The sequence below is a fragment of the Cyclopterus lumpus genome, chromosome 20 (genome assembly GCF_009769545.1).
Source record: "Cyclopterus lumpus isolate fCycLum1 chromosome 20, fCycLum1.pri, whole genome shotgun sequence".
Lineage (NCBI taxonomy): Eukaryota > Metazoa > Chordata > Actinopteri > Perciformes > Cyclopteridae > Cyclopterus > Cyclopterus lumpus.
Genome location: NC_046985.1, coordinates 9,959,249 through 9,983,744, shown reverse-complemented (window position 1 = coordinate 9,983,744; position 24,496 = coordinate 9,959,249). Strand labels below are relative to the sequence as shown.

The following is a 24,496-nucleotide window of genomic DNA, read 5'->3' as shown; positions in this document are numbered from 1 at the left end:
CTCTACTCTCTGTTTACTCTGGGATTTGTGTTAGAAAATGCATTTCGGGATGGCTAATCCCACCATGTTTGATTTCTGCGGCAGGGTGATGGCTTCCAGCTGTGCTCTGCGGCATATTTGTGTGAAGAGCGATCTTCGAAAACAAGTTTTGTCTGTGGTATAAATCAGACCGTTAATGCTGTGCTGGCTCGGCGCACAGTCTCTCTGCTTACATGGTGGCCCTGTGTGCGTGTCGGTGCGTGTGTCTCTGTGTGTTTGGCAAAACTGAGTGATGATGTTTCTACACCACAATCAAGCCCATTTGCAAACCTTTAAATCAAATACTCTCTAGTGCCAGGACAGCATATTGCAGATTTGAATATGCAGCATAATCCTTTTTTTTCTTCTTTTTTTTCCTATTCTTTATTTTGATAGTATTGATCATATTTAATTTATTCTTGACACTAGGCAGTGCTCGCAGCTGTGTGCCAGCACAGGCCCAGCATGGGGAGATCGGACAGTGGTAACCTGGCTGCATTTTAAAGAATCTAAACAGTGTTCCTCATTATATGCACAACAGTCACTGTAGAAACAGCTAGCATGGCTCTGTCCAGAGATAACAAAATGAAGATCGGCCTAGCTTAGTAAACTCACAGAAACATAGAAACTCACTAGAAATCACTGCGCCCAGCAGAGAAACAGACAAACCCAGGCGAGCTGTCTCCCACTGTTTCCATTATTTATGCTAAACTAAGCTGGGGCGGCTAAAAGTATCTGATGACTTTATATGGCTTCATATTTAATGTGCGGGTCGTCTTTCTCCTGCCGTTGAAGAAATGGTGTCTGTCTTTCTAGTTATTCTGGGCATTTTTTTTTTTTAACATGTATTTCTAGAACTTCATGGAATAGATTTTCTTGTGAACTGGCATCCTTCAAACTCACTGTATCTCATTGTCTCAAGGCTTCTCTGTGCGATTCAGGCAAAGAGCTCTCAAGGTTTCTAGAGTGGCAGCTTTGTTGGTCCTTAGCACCCTGCCATTAGGAGAAGTGAAACGTATATTAACAGTGTTCTTTAAACACTCTTGACCCCTGATGTCCCCACTGAAGTGGCTCGACTTGGACCCCTAATTGCTTCTCACCAACAATGACAGCGTTCCTCAGCTTAGAGGACTTGTTTATTATAGTAAAGTCAAAGTTATTTCCGTGCTCTTTGATTCTCCACAGGCTGCACTCGGCTTAGTCTGAAATCAAGCTCTTAGTCCTGCAAGTGCTTGTGTTCTGTGGCTTTAACTGGGATTTATGACAACACGCATAATAAGTGTTTGTTTTTTGCAGTTACCTTGACAGTATTTGGTAACACAGTCCTAATCATATGAACTTGTGTCTGTGTATGCCCTACATGTCTGTTTGGTTTCCTGTTTGCGGGTGTGTGCATGCATATTTGTGCTCTTAACATACATTTCGGCACGGCTGCGTGCACACCATGACTGTGATTTTTTGTTTTGTTTGTGCATATGTCCGCGTTTGTTCGAGGAGCATTTCAAGAGGAGCCGTCCAGCTTTAGAAGCCAGATGTCAGAGGTCGTTCCACGTTAGTGCCATCGATCAATCGCAGGCCTTGCGTAACTCTCCGGCTTCTTTGTCTCTAAAGGAAGTGGATTAGAGGCCGTTTTCTGAGTTGGGACCTGGGATGATTAGTTAGGCCTGTTTAGAATGCATGCGCTCACGGATGCATACAAACATGCACTCAAAACAGACATCCTGGCCGGGAGAATAGACGGGTTGTTTTTAAGAAGCTCGTTATTTCAGTCTCCGACAAATCATCGCAAATGAGATAATGCCATAATGTTCTTCGATGCTGCCACATCAAGCAACACCCTTTCCTACCTGCAGGTCAGAGTTGCTTGAACGTACCCAAAGTAATCAAGAACTCTGACATCAAAAAGCCACCAAGAAAGTAGGTGGCGTTTGGTGATCTGCCAAATTTGCTGTTTTAACCAGAATTTGGCTGGTGTTTGGAACAAGCTATGTTTATTTATATAGTCCAATATCACATACAATGTGGCATTAGAGTATGTAGTCCAGACCCAGCTTAAGATTTCAAAGAGTCTACAGCCCCGTGCTGGGGATGTGTGAGTCTTTACTTATTATGCTCCACAGTGTTAGGAGATTTTTTGCAGGTATTTGGTCATGACACAAAATGTTGGACAAATTCAAATTTTGACCTGGAGATGGCACTGGAAAGTCCAGTAATCACCAAATAATTTAGGATCCTTCGTCTCGGAACCATGGATGTGTGTACCAAATGTCGTGGTAATTCATCCGGTATGTCAGTCAGGACCAAGGCGGTGGACAGGTCTTCATCTCTTAAAAGAAGAGAAAACCTCAAGAGGAAATTCAAAAGATCTTCCTCACTCCATAGAGAGCTTGAAGGGTAAATGTCAATGCCAAAGAATGAATGGAATGTGCAACAGTTGGTAGATATTTAAAATCCAGCATAGATCATTAACCAGCGGTAGGAATCCTCTTGGTTAGATAGTTTATTCTAGACAATGGCCTCCTCCCTTTTGATTTCTCATCCTGAACACTGCCAAACAAACATTAAACACTGACTCTTTGTACATTACATTGTACTCTTTGTGGATAAACTCGGATCTGTTGATTAAATCAAGTAATCGAATAGTCGTCAAAATCAAGTGTTTCTTTGGTTTAGGACGGCCTTGCTGACCTCAGTCATTGCACTCGTAAAGCTTTAAAAACACAATTCTCAATGTTAGGTCATGAGATGGCTGATTCAACAAGTTAATTTATTTAATAATGAATATGCATTCACAACCAGCCAAAGGAGAACATTCATGGCTATTTGGTTGCACAAACCTCATCCTGAACTTTGCCCCCTCGCGGTCAAAGATATTTATAATATTTGGCAGTTTCCATTAACTGAACATGCACATTTTTGTGCATATACACTCAGACAATAGGAGAAGTTGGAAATTATTAGAAATTTGATATCCAGGCATATATCTCTTTACAAGGGAAGACTGAGGGGGAGCGTCTGTTTCCTCCAGCGCCATTAAAGGGCCTCACCCTCGGCTGGAGGCCTGACAGCTTGCAATAGATGAACCGAGCGAAGGGCCTGCTGATCGGACAGCATGATTACACCATACATCATGTGCCTTTATGCTGCCCAAATGAACCCGCATACTGGACTATTACACGCACACACACAAGTTAATAGCTATTCAAGCACAAACAGTCCTTCGCGCACAGTTTGAAGGAGATTATGAAATAAGCTGTACACTTTTTCAAACTTCTGAAACGGGATTCTTGTTTCCAAACAATGATATTCTCACCCTTAAAAAGTCCCCCTCGTCTGTTTTTTTTCACTCCTCCTTTCTTTCTCTCCTTAATGTTGAAGTCTGGAGAATTTATTGGAGATTAACTTGTCAGAGAAGCCTTTTTCCACGGCTAACTTCACTACATTCATCATTCATACACATAACAGATTGCATTCCACAATTTATCACTGTGGGCCCATCTCTTCAGCAGGTGTGTGTGTGTGTGTGTGTGTGTGTGTGTGTGTGTGTGTGTGTGTGTGTGTGTGTGTGTGTGTGTGTGTGTGTGTGTGTGTGTGTGTGTGTGTGTGTGTGTGTGTGTGTGTGTGTGTGTGTGTGTGTGTGTGTGTGTGTGTGTGTGTGTGTGTGTGTGTGTGTGTGTGTGTGTGTGTGTGTGTGCGTGCGTGCACTGCGGCCAGCCAGACACATTGTGTTTCTGCCCATCATAACATGCGCAAACATACAGAGATATGAACCTGTGCATGCAAATATATGCACAAACGTTTTCCACACATGTTCTTAACCCACAAGCACACAACTTGCTCTGGAAGCTTTCAGTCACAAACCATATACAGCTGCTTATGCATGTGTATCTACAAATTCAGCGTGTATTGCCAACAAATTGTCGGGTATGGTGGGCTTGATCCGTTGAGAAAAGTTATATGCTCAAAGGAAAATACACACACGGACACATGCTTTTGTGTTGTCACATACATATGTTGTTGCTCAGAAGAAAGTAATAACTTCTAGCTCAAACCAATACCCCCATTACAGATACATTCAACATAACACATTTTCTGTAACATTACCTGTTGTGGAAATTATACATTGATCAACACAAGTATGTAACAATGGATTTATAATGGTGATGGTATTTCTTTTGTTTATTTTGGGTGTAACAAATTCCACCAGTCGTAGCTCAGAAACCATTTTTTTATATCCCTGACTTGTCTGAGAATATTGGAGTGCTGGTCATTTGTACAGAAGTAGCTGAAAGCTGTGTCATATTCATAGCTATTTGCTTCTATACCTGCCAGCTTACTTCTTCCATTTGCTCTTTGACGTGTAAGAGCATTTTTAATCGGTTATGTCCTCGCTCTCGTTCCTTCTGTTCTCTGTGTTTCTGCATCAGTCAGATATTTCTCTTCTTTCAGTTCTCATAGTTATTTTTGCCATTTATTAAGATGCCTGCAGCTGTCCTGGGCATAAGTAGGCCAGGCAAACACACACACTCGCATACAGAGGCGTACACATGCGAGTGAGAGCCAGTGAGAAGTAGGGCAGACTAGCAGGCAATCTTACCAAAGCCCTTGGATCTCAGGAGCAGAGTGTCCCAGAGGAGCATCATGTCATAACAGTCCTGATTGCACAGCATTTAGGAATGCCTGCAGAGTTAACCTCTCAATGATGAGGGGTCGCCAGTGATGTCATCACTACCCCCTCTGATGTCCCCCCCCCCCAATCACACATACACACCCTTACATTCATTCCCCTCCATTGCCAACTCTGTATAGTGTGGGGTAATTGTCCACAAATGCTCTGTGGTGGCAATTAGACATGCAAGATTTACTCTCCAGCCAACCACTTCCAAAAACACAAGACTGTATCCCGCTGAAAACTTTAGACGCTTCAGTTCTCTTGCCTTTTATGCTTTGATCGATCTTTTCCTGTATTTACGTTAGAGGTAACTCAGTTTCCCCACCTTTGCCCCCTCTTCCAGGTGCAGTACAGTGATGCGCAGAGTGGCAAGGATTTTGTGACCTATCTGACCCTCTCCCCTGTGCAAATGACTTTCCACGGCACCGGGAGCACCCTCCAAGCCAGCCATGACCAGGTATGTGTGTGTGTATATGTGTACTGTCAGGCATGTGAAGGGAGGGTGAGTGTCACACTTGTTCAATGCACTATTGTGATCAATATCAAATATAAATCAGAGTGGATATTACTCTAGCATAAGCTGGTCATAGCAGTGACGATACGAAAATCAACAAAGGTACCAGCAATTTGTAATTTGGCTGTAGCATGAAGCTGGTTGCAAACGCTTCATACAGTTTCGGGTTAATACATCTATGCATACAATTTTTTAGCTGCCAATCAATTATGTTTTCAACACCAATCTTGATGTTTCAATAAATGGCCCTGATATGTAATAAAATTAGAAGAATGAAGACCTGATGATTGTCCGATACCATTTATTTGTACACAAGTATATTATTAAAGAAAACATTAATTTACTTGAAAATCAATAGGCATAAAACCGAAAAATGTATTTTCCGTCTATACATAATTTATTGCTGCATTGTACCGCGCTGCAGATTCTTTTTCCCGGCGTTCGTACAACAATGTCTATATGTCTGTGACAACCCAACGATGGCCGATTGTATCAGGCGGACTCTACTCTTCATGTTCTGCTGATCCTTGTACACTGAAGTGTAACATGTAGTGTATATAGTGTAGTGTATAGGGTATGTTGTTCATTTGTCGGGATCTCATCCACTAATTAACAGAGAAGCCGCGGCTCTGTGGCTTTATTATTAATCACCAGGGCGTCAGAACCACCTGTGATAATTACCACTCATTGTATTTCTCCTTGAAAAGCCTCTGCCGCCAGTTCCCTATGATTTCGTATCCCGAAAAAACTTGTGGCGTACCCCTCTTTCTCTCTCCCTCCCTCTGTAGTTTCCTCACTCACTCACTCACTCACTCACTCACTCACTCTCACGTACTCCCCATATTCAGAAGGAGGCTCTTTGTCCTGTGTTGCCCAAGCAGAAAACCAGTTGCTTACATTCTATCACCTAAACATAGGACGCCCCTTTATTCAACAGTCTTCAAAGCTTTAATAAAGAGCCGGCCCAGCCCTGAATGGGACAGCTGACAGGGGGCTAGTGCCGCCACCACTAACTGAGAGCCAAGCCAATATAGGCCAGCCAGGTCTGCGTCCTAGGGACCTGTTGTTGCCAGGAGCACTGGGGCATGACCGACTGTTGGAGAAGGCCTTTCTTTTTCTATTCTCAGTACAGTGAGGAGTACGACCACAAAGGGAGCAACTAACAATAAGGGGTCACCCTCAGCAGCCCCCAAACCCCAACACTTGTTGAACAAAGTAGGCCCGAAGGCATCACACATTCGTTCGACTTTGCCATGATGCTGCATGCTGGTTGGGAGGATGGACCTGTTATCGACGTACTAATAAGGCTTGTAAAATCAGAGGTAACTTCCTCTGATTTTATTGTGTAGGTTCCCTCTGATCAGATCGATCCGTCGTGTCCCTGAGTTGACAATTAATATTCCTCGTGATTCTCATTCCACATGTTGGCCTTGGCACACAGACACACCTTGCACTTTAATTTGTCTTAGACATTGTACATCTGATGAGATGGAGCACGGGATTGTGTTGCTAAGAAGTGATAAAAACCTTTACTGGAGCCTGTCGGTGTTACTGTACACACATACACAGTAATTCGTGGGGACTCTGGCATAGAGGTTTATGTCAGGTAGACCAGAGCGATTGATTAAGATCTACAGCCAAAGGAAATCCTCTTCACACCACTCTGCCCATGATGAATACAGGAAAGATGTGATTATTCTTACAATACTTTACCAGTTGTTAAGTCTTTGTTTTGGCTTCAAAGTTATTAGCTATTGATTATCACACTTGATTAGCCACCATGTGAAATTAGTATGAAACAATAACTTAGCAGTAAGAAAGAACACACACGGTGCCAAAACGTGTCACTTATTGTTACAGAGCAAAGAAAAGATGTAATCTGATCAGGTAATAATGGTAAGTGTGTTGACTATAAATAATGTCTATATATAGTCTTCAAATTGTGGCCCAACTTTGTTGTTTTGGATCAAACTAAAAGTTCATGGGTCTCCCCCACCCCCGGGTGCTCGGCCTCTGGATGGGTTGCACTAGCTATTCGTATATCCATTATCAAATGTGTGTGGGACCGCCAGTAGCCTAATCATTAGGATGCATGCTCCATAACCTCAACATCCTCCTGTTGACACCCTCTCTTGCTGCATGTCATACCCCTCTCTCTCCTCATGTTTCTTAAGTAAAAAAATGATTCACTAAATTGGGTTGCATCATTAATACTTAAAAAAATGTCTTGGCTCTAAAACACTTAGAAAATGTGTAGTATATCTATTTCGTCATGTAGCGCTATCCAATCAAAAGATGTGTTTAAACTAAAGACCTGCCCTCTACTGGGTGCACCTTTCTAGTTTATAAATGCAATCATGGAGAAATATATGTTTCAATGTGTACACGTATTCCCAAGCTGAAGTTAGTTTTGTCACTTGGTTCTGTGTTACATCTGTGTGTAAGAAGCGTTTGGTGTGGAGCAACCCATTTAAATTTATTTATATGTCCATTTTCACTGAGTGGACACTTGAATTATAACTAAGTTTAAACTCCAGAAAAAACTAATGCAACCAGCTGCGGAAAACACCAGGTCAGGTCCCCAGTTAGCGCTGTGTTAAATACCATTACATTATTTAACATAATGGATCAGATGTTAAAGCTACAGAGGTGTTCTCACAGTAACATTGTCGTACAGCCTCCTGTTGAACAGTAAACATTACTGATCGAAAACAGAGGTGCCGTCCGTGTAATTCTTACAGTGGCCTGCTCTTTATCAGCAAGTGCAAACACGCACAGAAGCACCTCCACAGAAACACACACCGCAATGCCATAATCCTTGGCCTTGTGTAGACATTCCTGGAGGGCCTGTATGTGTGAGAGATATACAGCTGAGTGCTCTTTCTGACCTTATGTGCCATCCATTCGGTGCCATCTGCCAAACACATGTGAGCCCGCAGGCTTCTACGCTAGCTGAAACTCGCTTGGAGCCAAAGATGTTTGTCAATATGTTCTACATTTTGACTCAAACTTATTTTGACGATAGTTTCAGCCTTAGGTTAGAGTTTAATTACTATAAACCAAATGGATGAGAGGGAAGAAATACAGCGTCGGCAGCTTTTTAACCAAATAAAAAGCCTGTCTCATGTTCTCAGTTCCCATATTTAGCTGCTGGTTTATTTTTAGGTAACCTCTTGTTTGTAGCGCCTTTCGAACTAACAACAAATGAGTCATATCAGTTTTGCTCAGTTAAATACGCACTCACTCAATTGATATCTGCCCGTTACAAGGACAAAGTAAAGGCCATGGCACTGGGATATATTTAGACATTTCTTTTCGACGGCGCTAGATGCTTTTTAGACAGACTTATTTCTGTGTTTGTTCTGCGGAGCTGAAGTAACTCTCTGGCAGTCCCTCGGTGGCGGCAGTGGGACACCAGGGGGGCCGAGGCCCACTGAGCTGTGTGCAAGGTGTCGCTGGTCCAACATGAGCGGCCCGCAATCGAAGATGACAGGGTGACTGTTGTCTGCCACCAGTGTGTGTGTGTGTGTGTGTGTGTGTGTGTGTGTGTGTGTGTGTGTGTGTGTGTGTGTGTGTGTGTGTGTGTGTGTGTGTGTGTGTGTGTGTGTGTGTGTGTGTGTGTGTGTGTGTGTGTGTGTGTGTGTGTGTGTGTGTGTGTGTTTGTGTGTGGTAGCTTTGCGTGCAGTACTGTCCTCAGCTGAGCCTCCCAGGGGCCCTGTCTCCCACATTTTCAGCTGTGGCTGCTTGGGGTTTCTGCAGCAAGAGCACATCTTGGCTGATTTGATGCGACATGTTGAACGTAGAGGATTAAAATGTGTTTTAGACATGCTCTCAGGTAATGAGGCCCATTATCTTAAATGTCTTGTGAATTGCACCAGGTCTGCTCTTTGGCGCGTCTCTGGTGTGCTTGGAAATGATAGTTTTCCCTCTTCTCTTTGTAGTATGTTGTCTCGCTGAGCAAAGTTAAAGTGCTCCATAGTCCGACTATGAACAGACTACTGAGCTAGTCCTACGATTCCCCTTGTGAAACAGTCTTTGGCTGATATGACCTTACCAAAACAGCATTTGGTTACATGCTTGCTCATCATCTTATGATGCCAGATTCACAAACACTCACCCTGTGTACCATGCCTTCAAGTTCCACAATCCTCCCTCCAGGAACAAAACACGGGACAGCTCTTCTAAAATTAATTGGGCATCTGACCTTGTGCCTGGTATGTGGATTCTTGCTGCCAGCAGAGTTACGATGAGGACACGGAGGATGAAGGAACAGGGCGATGGGGGAGGGATAATGAGGACCGATGGTGAGGAGTCCAATTATTGATATGTTGCTCACATTCCTGCCTTCGTTCAACAAGTGTCTTGTTGAAAATAGATATATAAACGACACAAAAAGAATCGACAGTAGGAGAGTGCGGTGGCAGCAAGAAGACAGACGTAGCTGATTCATGGTGTGGTGACTGCTGGGATGGTCTTCAGAGATCCCCCATGGAGCTCAGGAGAACAGCAGGAGAGGGAGCTGCAGAGGGGTGGAGGTTGTGCAGGCCTTGTGTTTGAAGTCTTCCTTCCCGACTGGGGCGCAGACGTTACCCCAGGCTGGGCTTCCTCTCAGGGGGTCCGGCAGGAGTGTTACCCAACCAGGCAGCTGTCGGACAGCCTCTCCTCCCTTCTTATCTGTCTTGGCTGTCTCCTCTTTATGTGCCAGTGTTGTGAAGCCAAACACAGCACCTGGACGTATCCTAAATCACTGTATGTGGGGGATCTAATCTGCATTGACATGGCCTGAAAGTTTTCAATGAATATGGAGCAGACGTTTGTGACGAGACCGAAGACCTTCAGTGATGTTTTAAACCTCCTGGTGTGTCAGCATTTCATTTTGTTAAATTGGGACACAGGCTTCATTAAGAGCACTAGAAGACCTGTTTGAGTTTAGCAGTAGGTATATGTCCGTAGTTTTGGTTCTCCCCCTGAACTTTCACTTATTCAGGGGGTAACATACCAAAAGCTTGAAAAAACATGGTCAATATTTGACAATAATAAAGTTACACTAAAGTTGAAGGACCCCAAGCTTAGGTCTGCAGGAGCATTCATCTTTTTAGCTGAGGTGGTTCAGAAGATCCTAAGCTACATGGAAACGGGTCCTAAATACAAAGACTGTTAAAGCTCAGACTGCAAACAATTGTCTTTAAAATCATAAGATTGAATGTAGATGGAACATTTTGCATTTAGAGTAACTGTCAAGTAAATTCTGTTGGAATTTACAGGAAAATGTGTTGCACATGCTTCCTTACAGTTGAGATACATTTTAGGAAGGTGACTATAGATCGTATACCGGTTACTATTACCGGTACTGTACGTTTAAAGCTCACCTAACAATTAGTAGACTGGCCTCAGAATACAGTAATGTTTACCAGGAAAGGTGACTTTTAGCCCCTCAAAGATGCTGCCTAGTGTAAAGATTTAAATTTTAAATGTTCATCATAAACTGCCAAGTGTAAAAGCAAATAATATACTATTTAACTTGAGAGGCCTGTGTGCTGTGAGTTTAGGCTGGAACAGTTAAAAATTAATGAATTGTCTTGCTCTCTTCACTAAGGGAAATGGGAGTATTATGAGGCCAAATGTGTGCCAGAATATAGGAGTTTTTTTTAATGTTTGGAAAGTTGTCTGATATAAATACATTTTTGGATATGTACTGCTATGGTTCAGGAATAACGTAATTATGATCAGATGAGTTTGCAGAGTCCTCATTCTTCACTACAATTAGCTCACATCATATAGAACCAGGAGTCCGCCAGTCACAGAGACCTCCCCTGCTCCCCCTCAGCACCACCTTTCAAAGGCGCTTGTGCCTTGCTTCCCTCCCCAACACCACCTCACCCAGCACTCCCACTGTCAGACCCACCCGACCCCTGTTGCTCCCCTTACCCAAACCCACCCTGTTTCCGCCCGGGAGAGGACAGAGTGAAGCATCCACAGAGCGATCCATCACTCCCGTCTGTCTTCCCGCATGCCCTCCTCAGGAAACACCTTTCAGACCAGGAGATTAGAGTGTGACGAGAGAGGAGAGGAGCAGTGAAAGAATGATAAAGGAGGAGGGAGAGGTGGTAAACGATCCAGAGAGGCAGCGAAAGAGGGAGAGGGGCCACTGGAGAAGAGGAACTGAAGAGAAATTGATTGAGTGGGGATTCGCGAGATTGATGAGGACAGGGAATGAGAAAATGGGAGATAGATGTGACTATCTACTATTTTTTTGCGCACCAGGGGAAGTGCCGTCCAGTGGGGAGAGAATAAACATGAACTTGCCCATTAGGGGATGTGTTGATAGCTCCAAGTGGCCCCTTGGAACATCAGCATGTCTATTAAGGGTTGACATAGTGTGGAACTGAACACACACACACACATGCGGTAACACTCAGATGCAAACAGCCTTTGCCTTATTTACTTTTAACATGAGCTGAAAGAAAAGCAACAAACCAGAAGGAGTTTACTATTTTAGAACACGTCAAGGCTCCTTTCAGATACGCGATTGTTTACGTTAATGTGAAGTCAATTAAACATGTTGGTCTTGTGTCTGCATAAGCACTTGTGTCCCTTGACACGTTTGTATATCGCTTACAAAACAATTGAGTCAAATTCTGAAGTAAAGGCCGTCAGATTAAGTGCAGCAGCACAAGGTAAAACATGAATTGTATAAACACTGTAAATGAGACAATGTTACGTTATCGAGGTCTTTCTGCTCATATCTGTATCATATTTTCCCATTATGGTGCGACCGTCACAGTCAGACAAACTCCCTATATTTCCAGTGTTCATTCATGCCAGTATTTTCTTACTATTGGTTACATGGTATACTTAATGGATTATTTAAACTAGGATCCTTAATTTATAATTGTACAAAATGGAGAAAATCCAGTAAATCTTTAATCATAAAAAGCTGTAAGCATCAATTAAAAACTTAATTTTAACAGTCAAATATCAAAATTGGCATTGGAAACATATCTGTCACTTGATTAAACTTTTATTCAACAAATTATTTTTGCACCAGGTAAAGGGTCGGTTCAATCAAATTATCCCCAAATTATTATCTTTTAGTAGTAGTGTCTAGCCATGCAGATCATTTAATCTGCTTCAGTTTTTAGATGTCTGCTTTGACCACCGGGTACAACAGAGATGAATAGTGGTGCCCAAAGCAATGGAATTTGACATGTAAAATATTCAATAGTAACATCTCTTTCCTGATCATTTGGATATTGAGGATAATCCCCAGAGCATACTGTTCAAACTATAAAAACATAGAGAAAATCGTCATGCTGCATGAACAGTGTGACCTAAGTCTGACGTGTAGTACAGATAAATGCATCCCTTTACTCGTTGAGGTACAGATGCACCGAACAGACGTCAAAGCAGCAACAAAGAATGCCTTTGTCTTGGCAAAAAACGTGCACTTGAACACACCACAAAGCCAACGGCCAACTGGTGTTTACCGTTCTATAAAAGGAGAAACGCCCTCTGTCTGTTTTGTGTTCTCCTTTGCGTACTTTTTCTGCTTCAGTCTGTCTTCTCGCGCACTAATTTCGCTTAAACTGAGCAGCCAACCAGAGTTATTCATCTGACTGACGCGCTTCGCCGCAGGTGAAGGCCACGCAGTGCCAACGATGCCGTACACACAGCAAAACACGAGGACCACAAAGGCTCACCGATGGCCAACTTTGCCTGACTGTTGACGAGTATTTTAGAGCCTGGAGGCCTGAAAGAACTCCCTTGCTTACCAATGCTTAGATTAGCACGCCGTGTAATCTAAACTCTATAACTTCATCGGTGACTTATTACAGAAATGAACCCTCTTCGAAGCATGATTCAGCAGTTTGCTCTCACAAGAACAGATGATAACGGATAACTTCTGTCCTGCCCGAAACCAAACTGAAATGTCTGCGTCTGCTCTCCAGGCTGTTGGCATGTGTTTGTAAAGTATGTGATAGAAAGTAACTTGACCCTTTTAAGTTGTCAAAGATGTGTAAAATTGTCAGATACTCAAATATATGGTGAGCATGACAGATAGTGTTCCCCTAAGTGCCAATTTAGATTAAAATCCTTAATGTGGAGTTTCTCTGAAAGCTGCATTGATGTGATACACTTATCCACCGTACCCACAAGTGATGTTTAAGGGTTTAATTTGTTTAATTGTGGCTTTATCATCATTCTAATCGGATGTAATGTTTTTTTATTTTATTTTGTGCAAATAACTAGTTCTGTTAAGGAATAGAAGTGATGACGGGAAGTCTAATTTTATATCTATATTCCTGTGCCTACAAATGAATTGCTGGTCCTGTCAGACCAGGGTGATTGCTCCGAGGCAACCAAAGGTGTTACGTTCATTATCACCTCCATGCTAAGAGGAGCAAGATGTTTTAGCAGTGGCCTTGCAACCTTCAGTGCTGTTAGGCGCTGTGTGTGATTTCCCACACACACAAATTTGGCATGGATAAAGGTCTCTTAACTAATCACACCTCTCTTCACTCATCGCCCCCGTGGGAGGCATAAGCCAGCCCGGCTGCTAATTCGCTACCTCCCGCTCTTTTGTAGCGTCTTTGGCTCATTATCTTAATGTCATTTGATACTGAGTGATAGTTTGCCTCGCTGAAAAGGTCCCCAAGATAAGGGCCAGATATTTCATGTGAGATATGTCACCTGTGGAGAAAACACCTTTTCTAACACCAACGCAGTTAGGTTTACACTCCGCAAAGGTTGACATGTCCCCTTTGTTTCATAAACAGCATTATGTCTCCTCTTGTATTTTATCTTGTATCATATTCATTTACTGCAGTGGAGGAATGTTAAGGCTATATTATGAGAGTTTTTGCTACAAAGGATATAAACGTGAGCAGTAATGAATATGAGCGTTGAGGAAACACAGTTCAACACACAGTTGATCTGGCGAATGTGTGTCAAGCTGCTTAATCCCCAACTCCACAGCTCCATAGGTCACCGTCGTAGGACATGGATAAAACCGAGGACCACAAACCAACACAGATGCTTTAAGTCTTGTACCACTTTTAAAGTTGCACAATGCATCAAACATCAATTGTGCAACTCTGAGGGAAAAGCTCTGGGTTTTAAAAAGCCCTTTAACATCTTTAAAAGCATCTTAGAATTAATCATCATAGAGTGGTGTGTCCAAAAGCAAATCACACACTGACAGTAATTGCAGAGATACCTCACAGGCATAAAAACAACCATACGCACATGCACGCGCACACACACACACACACACACACACACACACACACACACACTCTCTCTCTCTCTCGCTCTCTCTCTCACACACACACACACACACATACACACACAATGACCTGTATTGTTGGTTGTAATTATACACTTTTGTTGCTGCCCTGACTTAATGAAATCCAATCACTCAGATGCTTAGAGGCTATTTGTTTCTAAAAGTTGTTTTTGATTTCCACCGTACACAATATGATTATGGTACGTCTTTAGTTTAGTTAAAGGTTTCTGTAATCACAAGCTATCAACTCAGATTTTACTGACAGGTCCATAGCCGTGCAAGACGAGGCTCCTCCTGCCTCATGCAGAGTTACTACAAGTGATTTATTTCACCCTAACTGCAACCATGAGGCAAAAAGATGAGCCTTTCAAAAAAGAGAGCCTTTCTTTCACGGCAGTCACAAATTGGGCCCTAAATGACCCTTACTGTTCACCGGCAGGTAACGACGCTTTCAGCGGTGGGGGTCGGGTCGTTAATGTCCCATGTTAGGATCAGTGCTCTGTGGCTGCGTACTGAGTTATGGAGATGAGCGTAGCGACTGGGGAATGTTTTTCTGTCTGTCTGAGCCCCCCCCCCCTCTAACTGCCCCCCACCTACAGCACAACCACCTCTCATCTGGATGTTAACGCATTTTCAGGCCTCAAACAGCAGACATTTTGAAACACTCAAAACAACAGCCACATTGGGGGTTAACACCAGTTACATCTAAGGTGTCACACACTCCTGTGGTTTAAGTAAACAGTGTGTGTGTGTGTGTGTGTGTGTGTGTGTGTGTGTGTGTGTGTGTGTGTGTGTGTGTGTGTGTGTGTGTGTGTGTGTGTGTCTTCCCACCTCATAACAGTATCTTCATGATCTTCCAAATCTCCTCTGTAAATAAAGTCACAAGTGACAGCTTGTGTTCTGTTTTACATGCAAATTCAGCCCAATCCTTTGCATTTAAAGGAGATGAGGAAAGATTAGGCAAACCACACTGTCACTACCTAAATGTGAGAGGAAGAAATTGCAGCGGCAAGGGAAACAAGAGATGAAGAGCCTTTTTGTTTTTAAGGAAGATTGACTCCTTTTGCATGTCCCAGCTAGCCGAGCCAAAGGCTGCTCTCGTGTTGCATCTGACAGCTTTCAGAGGCAGTGATGCACCAAGCATTTATCTGGAATATGATCTATGATGGGACAAATTATACTATATTGTACTCTCAGCTGCACAGTTTAAGTTGTATGCATTTTAATGTGAATTTAACTGTTAGTTAGACCCTTTTGAAGTGTAACCAAAATGTAAAAAGACATGTTGAGGTTTACGGGGAATTATTTGCTGGAACCAGGAACTTGTTACTAAATTTGTTGTTCAGGTTTCTACATTCAGAATAAGACACGTGTCTGCATTTTTTCAAAATTATACTGATTGCATAAAAGTTTCTTCTTTTCTCTTCCCTTTATATGCTTCAAGAGCGCCTATATATATATATATATATATATATATATATATATATATATATATAGTTTTGATTAAATGCCTTCAGCGTCATTTGGATGATGTGTGTTGAAAGACTGAAACAAAAGCTGTTCTGAGAAAAACATTCCTTTTCAGTTCATATGTAACTCATCTGGCAATGTTATGAATGCATCGACTACAAGAAACCACAGAACGGCATTATCTCAACCATCATTCATCCTTCTACAGAGCGCACACCCTAAATTTACCATGAAGGGAGGGAAATTATGTTTTGATTGCTATAGATGCAAATGTAAACTGAACATGGTAGGCCTTTTACATGACTTTCACATGTGCCCATTTGCACACACTTTGGGCTGGAGTGATGGTGTAATGACTTTCCCAATATGGTGTGATTTATTGTCCATGCTTTCAAGTGAGAGGTCTAATGCAGCATCGTTACTAAATAAACATTTGTCTTCGAAGCCCCGTTTTCCTCCAGGACATCTTCTCTATTCCTAAATACTTATCTTTTAACCCGAACACATTCTTTTTCTCGACACTCTGTTTCGCTGTGCGTCTTTCTTTGAGTCTCGCTCTCACCCCCACATGCACATCTCCCTTGTGCCCAGTGAGTAAACGTGGAACCGTGTGAGCCTTCATGAGGACTTTGAAATGAGACATGGCTGGGACATCAGAGGACTCTGCCACTCTCAATGAATCCTGCTTGATTTATAAGAGAGCAGGGAATGGGGGGTTGTTTCCAGAGGCACAGAAGGCCATGAGGTCCTCCATTAGTCCCCTGACCCCTGTTTCATGGGACCAACCACTGCATAAGAGGAGAGGGAGGAGAAGAATGGATGGATGGTGGACATGGGGGTGGTGGGGGGCGTGGTCTGCTATTTACATTTTCACCGCAGAGAAGGCAGCAGAAATGAGAAACCCTAGCTCAGTCATTTGTCAGTGGCCTGTGGTGTCCCGACTTAAATGTCTGCTTGTTGTACCTGATCCCTCGCTCAGGCCTGTCCATGCGCCCTCTTTTACGATTCTCCTCACAGTTTTACTGTCCGCAATCTAATTAGCTGTGTCTTAATCACGTGTTAAAGCGCACCGCCTTCCTGGTGTTTACTGTCTGTTTGCCGTGCCGTTAAAATGTGTGAGGTGGCTCGTAAAAACTTGCCCACAGAGGTTTGAGGCTAAAGTCCCGGCATCGCTGCCTAATAATGGCTTATAGCCTCCGTACTGCGCCCGGCAGCACTGATGCATTGTGCATGTTTTTGAGAGTGACATTGACGAATCTTTTAAACAATTTGGACACTTGAAGGAAACTACACCATTCTGGAAACATTGGAATTTAAAATATCAGTTCCAGTTATTTCATTTTTTTCCCCCTGTAGTTTATGACATTATGGATAAATATGACAAATAGTCTACATTACTTCCTTTACCAACTTTGGAGAAGATCATGTATTAGTGCTTTTATTTTGCATGTGAGGTCTACGTCCATCTATGTTTGCTCATCACGTCAGCCATTTTGTGTTCACAGACTGAATCCAAAACATGGCTTTGTTCCACTTGAAATCTGTTATTCTTGGTTTTTTAACACTTTGTGACAGGTCTGCCGGCTTTTAACTAACTCGGTAATGGCATTATGCTAACATTTTAAAAAGACATGTGTTTTCAGTGTGGATTACGTCACGTTTTTCCCCATCGCGTTCCATCTTTGCCGAGTTAGTGTGGCCTCTGGACCTTTTCATCAGAGAACCAGTCTGGTTGGAGGAGCCTTACCCAGCAAGGACTGCCTCTTGATGTAAGCATGCTGGAATTTATTGTTTTCAGTAAACATGCCTTATGCATAATCTGTCTTTATAGTACACACTGCCGGTTGCCTTAGGAACACATAGTAGGGATTTCATAACACTTCAATGGCTCCCTCAGGCGTAATGGGTCTTAATCGACCCCTCTAACACACAAACTTGAAGACCCACTCAGTATTTTGGGGGATTCAGGTACAAGATCAAATATCCATACATATCTTATAGGCCCAGCGAGCCTGCTAGGAAATGAGAAACAGTCACGGGCCTTGTGGGGATCCATAGCAAATTATAAAACACAGCAACAGTTTTTACTGGCGTGTCCCTTTATGTGTTCAAGGTGATTAAAAGTCAACGCCGAAAGGAGCTTAGGGAGCTACAAGGAGGAAGAGACGAGAGGAAAAAGGTGTAAAACGCTGTCTGACTGTGGGTCCTCTCTTGTTACTCCAACAGCCATGCTCTCTCTCATACACACTGCTGTGTCTGACAAGGAAATATAAAGGGCTCTTGATGGAGAGTTGGGGATTATTGCATGCAGCTGGCGGCTGTCACAGTAAGACACTTAGCCCCTCACCCTTTATCTTAACCCTTTCGTATACTACATCCCCATGTTCCTCTTTTTTGCCTCTCCACACCTGTAAGTCTAGTCCCCCTTTTTTGTTCGTCTAAAGGGGTCAGTACGCTTTCAACAAAGTGCTTATGGGATCACTATGCAGCATCTGAAACCTCTTCCCCCTGCCCCCCTTCGTTTCAAGCATATCTCCACACTGAGGTTCTGAGCTCAAGACATCCAGCAGCTGTTTAAAAACTACTCTGTAATGTGAAGTTGCTGCTCGGATGACTCATCAGCTCTGTCTCTTCATTTGTGAGGACCATTTTTAATATAAAGGGTATTTTAGCTTCCATCCCTGAAGAAAATTATGATGAAATAATTGGATTCCAAATTTAAAGGAAGTGCTGATAACAGCCAAAAAGGCTCTTTGACATCCAGGCTGATATCCTCACTAGTGATTGATACGGCCCACTGCTGTATCTTTACTAAGTTTATTATCTATGCAAATAGGGGGCGAGTGATTGAGACCTTGGCTCCGAGCTCTGGAGTGGGCTGCCCATGCTGCCATGCTGTAGACAGACGAGGTCGTTGCCTCTGGTTGTGTGGCAGCCAGGCAGCAACCACAGCCATCACTTTATCATCCCCACCTAACCTCTGCTTCCTAAACCGCTGCTTTAACTACGCTGTGCAAACCGTATGAGTTTGTCATTTTGAATTCAGGACAATGAAAATTGTCAGCAAAAGAGCAGTTAAAAGGATCATGTGGTCGATCTTTGACACCGAGAGAAAAGTGGAAAGAAAGGGGAGATTAGGACAAAGAGAAGAGCCGAAAAGAGAGAAATGGGACGCCCCTCGGGACCGATGACTATCTCTCCGCTGATAAGAGAGCGAGTGCCTGAAGGCTGGCTTTTCTTCCCACAGCTTTTTGTGCCTCCCCTAAAGCAACTCGAGTCCAATTGTTCAGGATTATAGAAGCGTCTCCCTCTGGCATAGAAACGAGGATCTCTGCAGGTGGAGGTGATGTAACACTGCCGTGGAGTCACTGGGGAAACGTCATGGAAGCAGACATTAACCATAGAGGACAGTGAGATGGACGTTTCCCAAATCTCCCACCATGACTTGACTATTAGCCCAGGAGGGGAATTTCTAGTACAGCATTTAATGATCTCTTTCACCACCCCTATTTGTTTAGCATCTTCAATCTTTTCCATGACTTATAGACACAATAATGTCAACAAGGCAACATTATTTCTGTTGATGTCATCTATACAGGCAAATAATAAATTGTGAATGAAATAGTTGTGGTTTGTAGGATGAGTCATGAAGGAATAGTCCACCCAGCCTCTCATCATTTAGGCTGCATCTGTGTATGTTGGTGAGTCATTGGCCTCAAGGCCGTTCTTCTCTTCTTACCCAATATCTTCACAGGCAGTATTCCCATTACCAATGCATTCTTCATGCCCCGTATCTCATCTCATGCTGTATTTAGTCACTGATTCATCAGCAACCTTGGAATTGGCAATATTGAGGATGGACGGCCATAAGGCTCCACTGCGTAACTTCTTGTGTGTGTGTGCAGATTACTTTGAGAAAGGACGTTGGAGATTAAACAAATGTGTCAGTGTCTCTATTCTAGATTAAAGGGAAACTGTCATACGTTCTCTTCTAAGAAAATGTACAAATGGTTTATAAATCGTTATGTGCTTTTTAAACTGTTTATGGCAAATCATTATGAATGATCACAACTCTTATATTGGGTAAAGCATTCATTAACTATTTATACAATAAGTGATGTTATAAACTACTACTCATGATTAACTCTTCATTGCTTATATACTGGTTATAAATACTAAATAGTGTGACCAGTTAAACTTGCTCACTTTTTATTGCTGTTATCCAATAATAAATAATGATATCCTAGAAGTGTCATGTGATGTTATAACATCAAACATAACCACGCCCACCAATCTGTTTCCTGACCAAGTTTGAATGTAGCATACGAGCGCGGTGTTATCATAGAGGCCGTCTTGGGCCGTATCTGCTTTTCCTCCGAAAAGCTTTGCTGACAAGGCAGGAGTAAGGTATGCTGAGGTGCTTCTGCTCCTCGCCCTTTGCCCATATGTTTTGTATTACGCCCTAGGAGGTGCCATGTTCAGCCGCTCGGTGATGGGAGGGGATAAAGCAGGCCTCTCCGGCCCAAATGACGCATGACATGGCGCTGCGCCCTGGGCCCTTATTTATGGCTTCCCATGTCAGCGAAGGCTTGCTCCCCTGGGGAGCCCTACAGCCGTTACCCGCTAACTTAGCTCAGCCAGCCTCCAGTGCTCATCTCAGGCCTGAATACACACACGATCCACTGTAGGAATTCCGATCACTGTAATGTGGCAACATGCACACATGACTGAGAAGTATGCAGAAATCAAATAGATTTCCTCAGAGGAGTTTATTTAGCTGTGCAACATTCATAGTTGCTACACTGTTTCACAAGAGGGGAAACTTCAGAAGAATTAACGTAATGCCAGGCTGCTGCTCGTCCACCGACGGGCACACACTGCCTCTTTTATCAATGCCTCTGATGTGGAAGAGGATGTGAAATCTGGAGAGAGAGTGAGGAAGAGATTTGGTGAGAGGATCTGAATACATTTTCTCTGTAGTTACTCAAGAATCCATGTACATATCGCACCGCATTAACAAATAAGACGCATAGACTGCCAGCACTCATGCACACACAGGTGTTCTCCACCAGCTATGCGGGAATATTTCAGTGATCCCTGTCTAGAGTTTTGATGTGGGCAGAAGAAAAAATTAAAAGAATTTAGAAGAAACGAAAGCCAAGGGATGAGAAGAAGTTAGAGAGTAGTTGACAGAAGGAGAAGAAAAAAAGAAGGGTAAAATCTGCAATAGATAGATAATAGTTTGAAAGAATTTAATGAACATCAGAGAAAGACGTGAGGTGACAACAGGGTTAACACAGGACAAAAAGATCTCCTCCCTGGATCTCATGTTTCTTTCTGCTTTGGGGAGTGAGCGCAGAAAGAGGGAGCACTGTCAAGGTTTTTATGTGGCCTTTTGAAAACAGAACAAGCCCTCTCCAGAACAATATATCTGCTTCAGACCTTCTCTGACAACAGGGCACTCATTTTTCCAACTTCCCAGTTTTCCAGACTGTAAAACACCCCGTTTGAAATCCACTCTGCTCATTGTTTAGTCTCGTGGAAGTCCCTCAGATCATCCTCATCAGCAGCCGTCCTGCATCCCCTTCATGTTCCAAGTCCCCCCCCCTCACCTCGAAGCAGTTCAGCCAGCCACTCGACTCTAATCTGACTCTTTCTATTTTAATTAACACCCGACAGCCAGCATGTTATTATAAAATAAAAGGACTAATATTGATTGTACAATTGAGGAAACAAAAGCAGCTTGTGTTAGGGTTGGTCCACCCCATTTGTCGTCTCTGGTTCTGAAAATACACTGTATCTGTATTTCTGAAACAGTGCTGTTGTTTATGTTTATAAGTGGTGGAGTTGTACTTGGTAGAAGTGGGGACGTGTAATATTGTTCCTGTAAACGATACAATGCTCCACTGTGTGGGATAACGGCGTCCACTGACTCCTCAGGCAGAGTAGACTTGTATGCTACAACATAACACCACACGTCTGAGCCTTTTAAAACGTTGTCTCTTTAACTGTTTTTGTTTCATATTTGTATACATGTATCTATGTTACTGCACCTGTAGAGCTGTTGAGAGGCGGTTTCCAGTCCTGCCAAACTGAACAAGAAAAATTAGTCTGAGGAAGGAACCAAGCATTCCCCCTCTCCTGCTTCTTGCTGCCTCGGATGTGGACGTGCAAACACACGACTTAGACAATGGCCACTGATGCTCGTAGCCTGGACTCAAGATTAGAGCAGAGTTCAGCTGGTCTGTACAGAGCCTGGATCTGCCAGGTAAAGAGGAAAATACCACACTTGACTACTGAGATTGGGTCATTGGGTTAAATCTTAAGCTTGGTGTCTGTGCTTTCATCTGGCCTCCAGCAGAGCAGAGGCAGGAGCTGATCTGATAAAGCGAAGAGAACATTCAAACTCGGCTAACTCTTCTCTTTCTTCTAACAGATTCAGAGTGGGAGGAGAGAAAGAGATGCAAGTATGTGAGAGTGAATGATGTGCTGGTGGTCTTCACCTCATTAGGACCTCCCTGGTGTCTTTGATGGCTGCTTAGGGCCAGAGGGTGAAGTGATGGAGATCGAAGAATTGAAGCCTCCTTACCCTCCTTACCCTCCGCTTCCCACCAAACATTTCATTTGTCTGCTCCTTTTCCGGCCGTAACCTCTCCTGTCTCTTCCCCCTTGTTCTTTTTCTTTTTTATACTTTACCTCAGCCAGCCTCCCATTCCCCATGATGTCTTCATTAATGCTCTAGAACCCAGCAGTCCAGCAGTGAGAGCTGACTCAGGGGTCTGATTTGTCAGGGTCAGTGTGATCCAACGATTCATCAGATCCATCAGGCCGGTGCCAGGGACTCCTGGGGGACCGGGCCTTTGTTTGGCTAAGCCGCTGATGGAAGCGAAGCCTCTGTTGGGGAAGCCATTAAGAACGCAGCAGGCCCAGAAAAATGAGCCACCCTTGTCAATCCACATCAGGAGCTCAGCCACGGTCGCAGATCCTCCTCAGACGCCATCACATTCGACCGCTGTTTGTCCGAGCCTTTGAACTAGGGACAGCGAGATAGATGGATGAATGTGTCAAGTGGCGGTGGGGCGCTGCAGGTTAGCTCCCCGTTATGGATTGATGGAGAGTTCTGGGTTGTTATCTAAAGTTGTGTTGAGGAATGATGGGTGAAGAAGGAGTGATGAGACTTTAGTACTCCAGAGGAAATTCAAGTTAGTATGGGCCGGCTGTCATAGGTTCTGGAGAGAAGATGAAAATCTGATCCAGCAGATCCAGTTTGAGTCGATGGCTCGGTGAAAATTACATAATGCTTTCTGTAATGTGAACATGTTTGCATTGTCCGGACGACAACGAATTGTGTTGCAGCAAAAGGTTTAATATTTGTTGCTAAACAACCCTGCACTTTGTTGTTTGAGCCCCCTGCGTCAGCCCCCCTGCTGAGCCGATGCAGTGGTTTCATTGAAGTGAATGAGGCACTGTTTTGTTTTGTTTTTTGGCGCAGTGCTAATGTTGGTCTGAAGCGGCTACTATATATACTCTGAGAATTACTTGTCGGGTGGTTGGTCAGCTTTTTTATTATTCTCTACACAACTCTAGGAATACTTCCAGGAGAGACTGTTTGAAAACGTGTCATTGTACCCAAAACGATTAACGGGTCTTGCAGCTCAATGGTGGATTTTTTTTATTGAGTGTGGCCATTCTGAGCCACTTCGGACTTGATAAGAGGAAGCTTAAAACAAACTAGTTAATTTCTAGCTTAACCCAACCCATTTGGCAAAAGCCCTTAGTGGCCAATTCTAAATAGTTTTCAAGTTTCACGCATCAATTTCAAAAGCCTCTCCCATTTGTGAATGACTCTGCATCCTCTCTCCACATTGTCTCCTCACCCACCTCTGACTCTCTCCTTGTCCCGTGACAGAGATGGAACACCTCCACCTTGCCTCAGACTAAACATACTCCTCTGGTGTTGATGCGTCAGTGTAGTGGCTGCCTTTAACGATGGCCAACTTATCTCATTAGAAAAATAATGATTTCACTGGCTGCCATTTCCACAGATAGCCCCAGTATTTGTCTTGGGCTCTGTGTCCTTCGCTGAGCTGCCGGGCTTAGGGATTGGCTGCCACGACCCTCGTGCCTGCCTGTCGTATATCAGCAGCGCTGCCACCGCCAAACCTCTGATTTATGGCTGTTTGTCTCCAGTCAGCGCCCCCCCCCACCACCACCACCACCACCACCACCCCTCCAACAGATGGGCTCTAGCTATTTACTCAGGGAGAGAAAGATCCCAAACCGAATAAATACAACAAACAAAAGGTAATTATGGGGAAGTTGCTTGTGATTACAATTTATTGGTCACCAGAGAAAACGGAGATTGATCTTTCCTTTTGTTTATCAGGTGTGACCTGATCACGTGTCCTGGATTATTCCGGCTGCGTTCGGTTTCTCTCTCTTCTTAATTACTTTTTCCGCTTCAGTATGTGTGGACGGTCCCCGTCATTGTGAGATGACACCTTTATACATATAAAAAACGGTTATATCAGGAGTC

The 24,496-nt window shown here is 43.4% G+C and overlaps 1 protein-coding gene across 1 annotated transcript in view; it reads left to right on the top strand.

The window, feature by feature from the left end:
* stau2 (staufen double-stranded RNA binding protein 2) overlaps window positions 1-24,496 on the top strand; it is a 76,438-nt gene that overhangs the window by 46,610 nt on the left and 5,332 nt on the right. Inside the window, exon 13 of the mRNA XM_034560206.1 lies at window positions 5,034-5,147. Coding sequence (XP_034416097.1) covers window positions 5,034-5,147 — 114 coding nt within the window. The remainder of the gene's footprint in view (window positions 1-5,033; window positions 5,148-24,496) is intronic.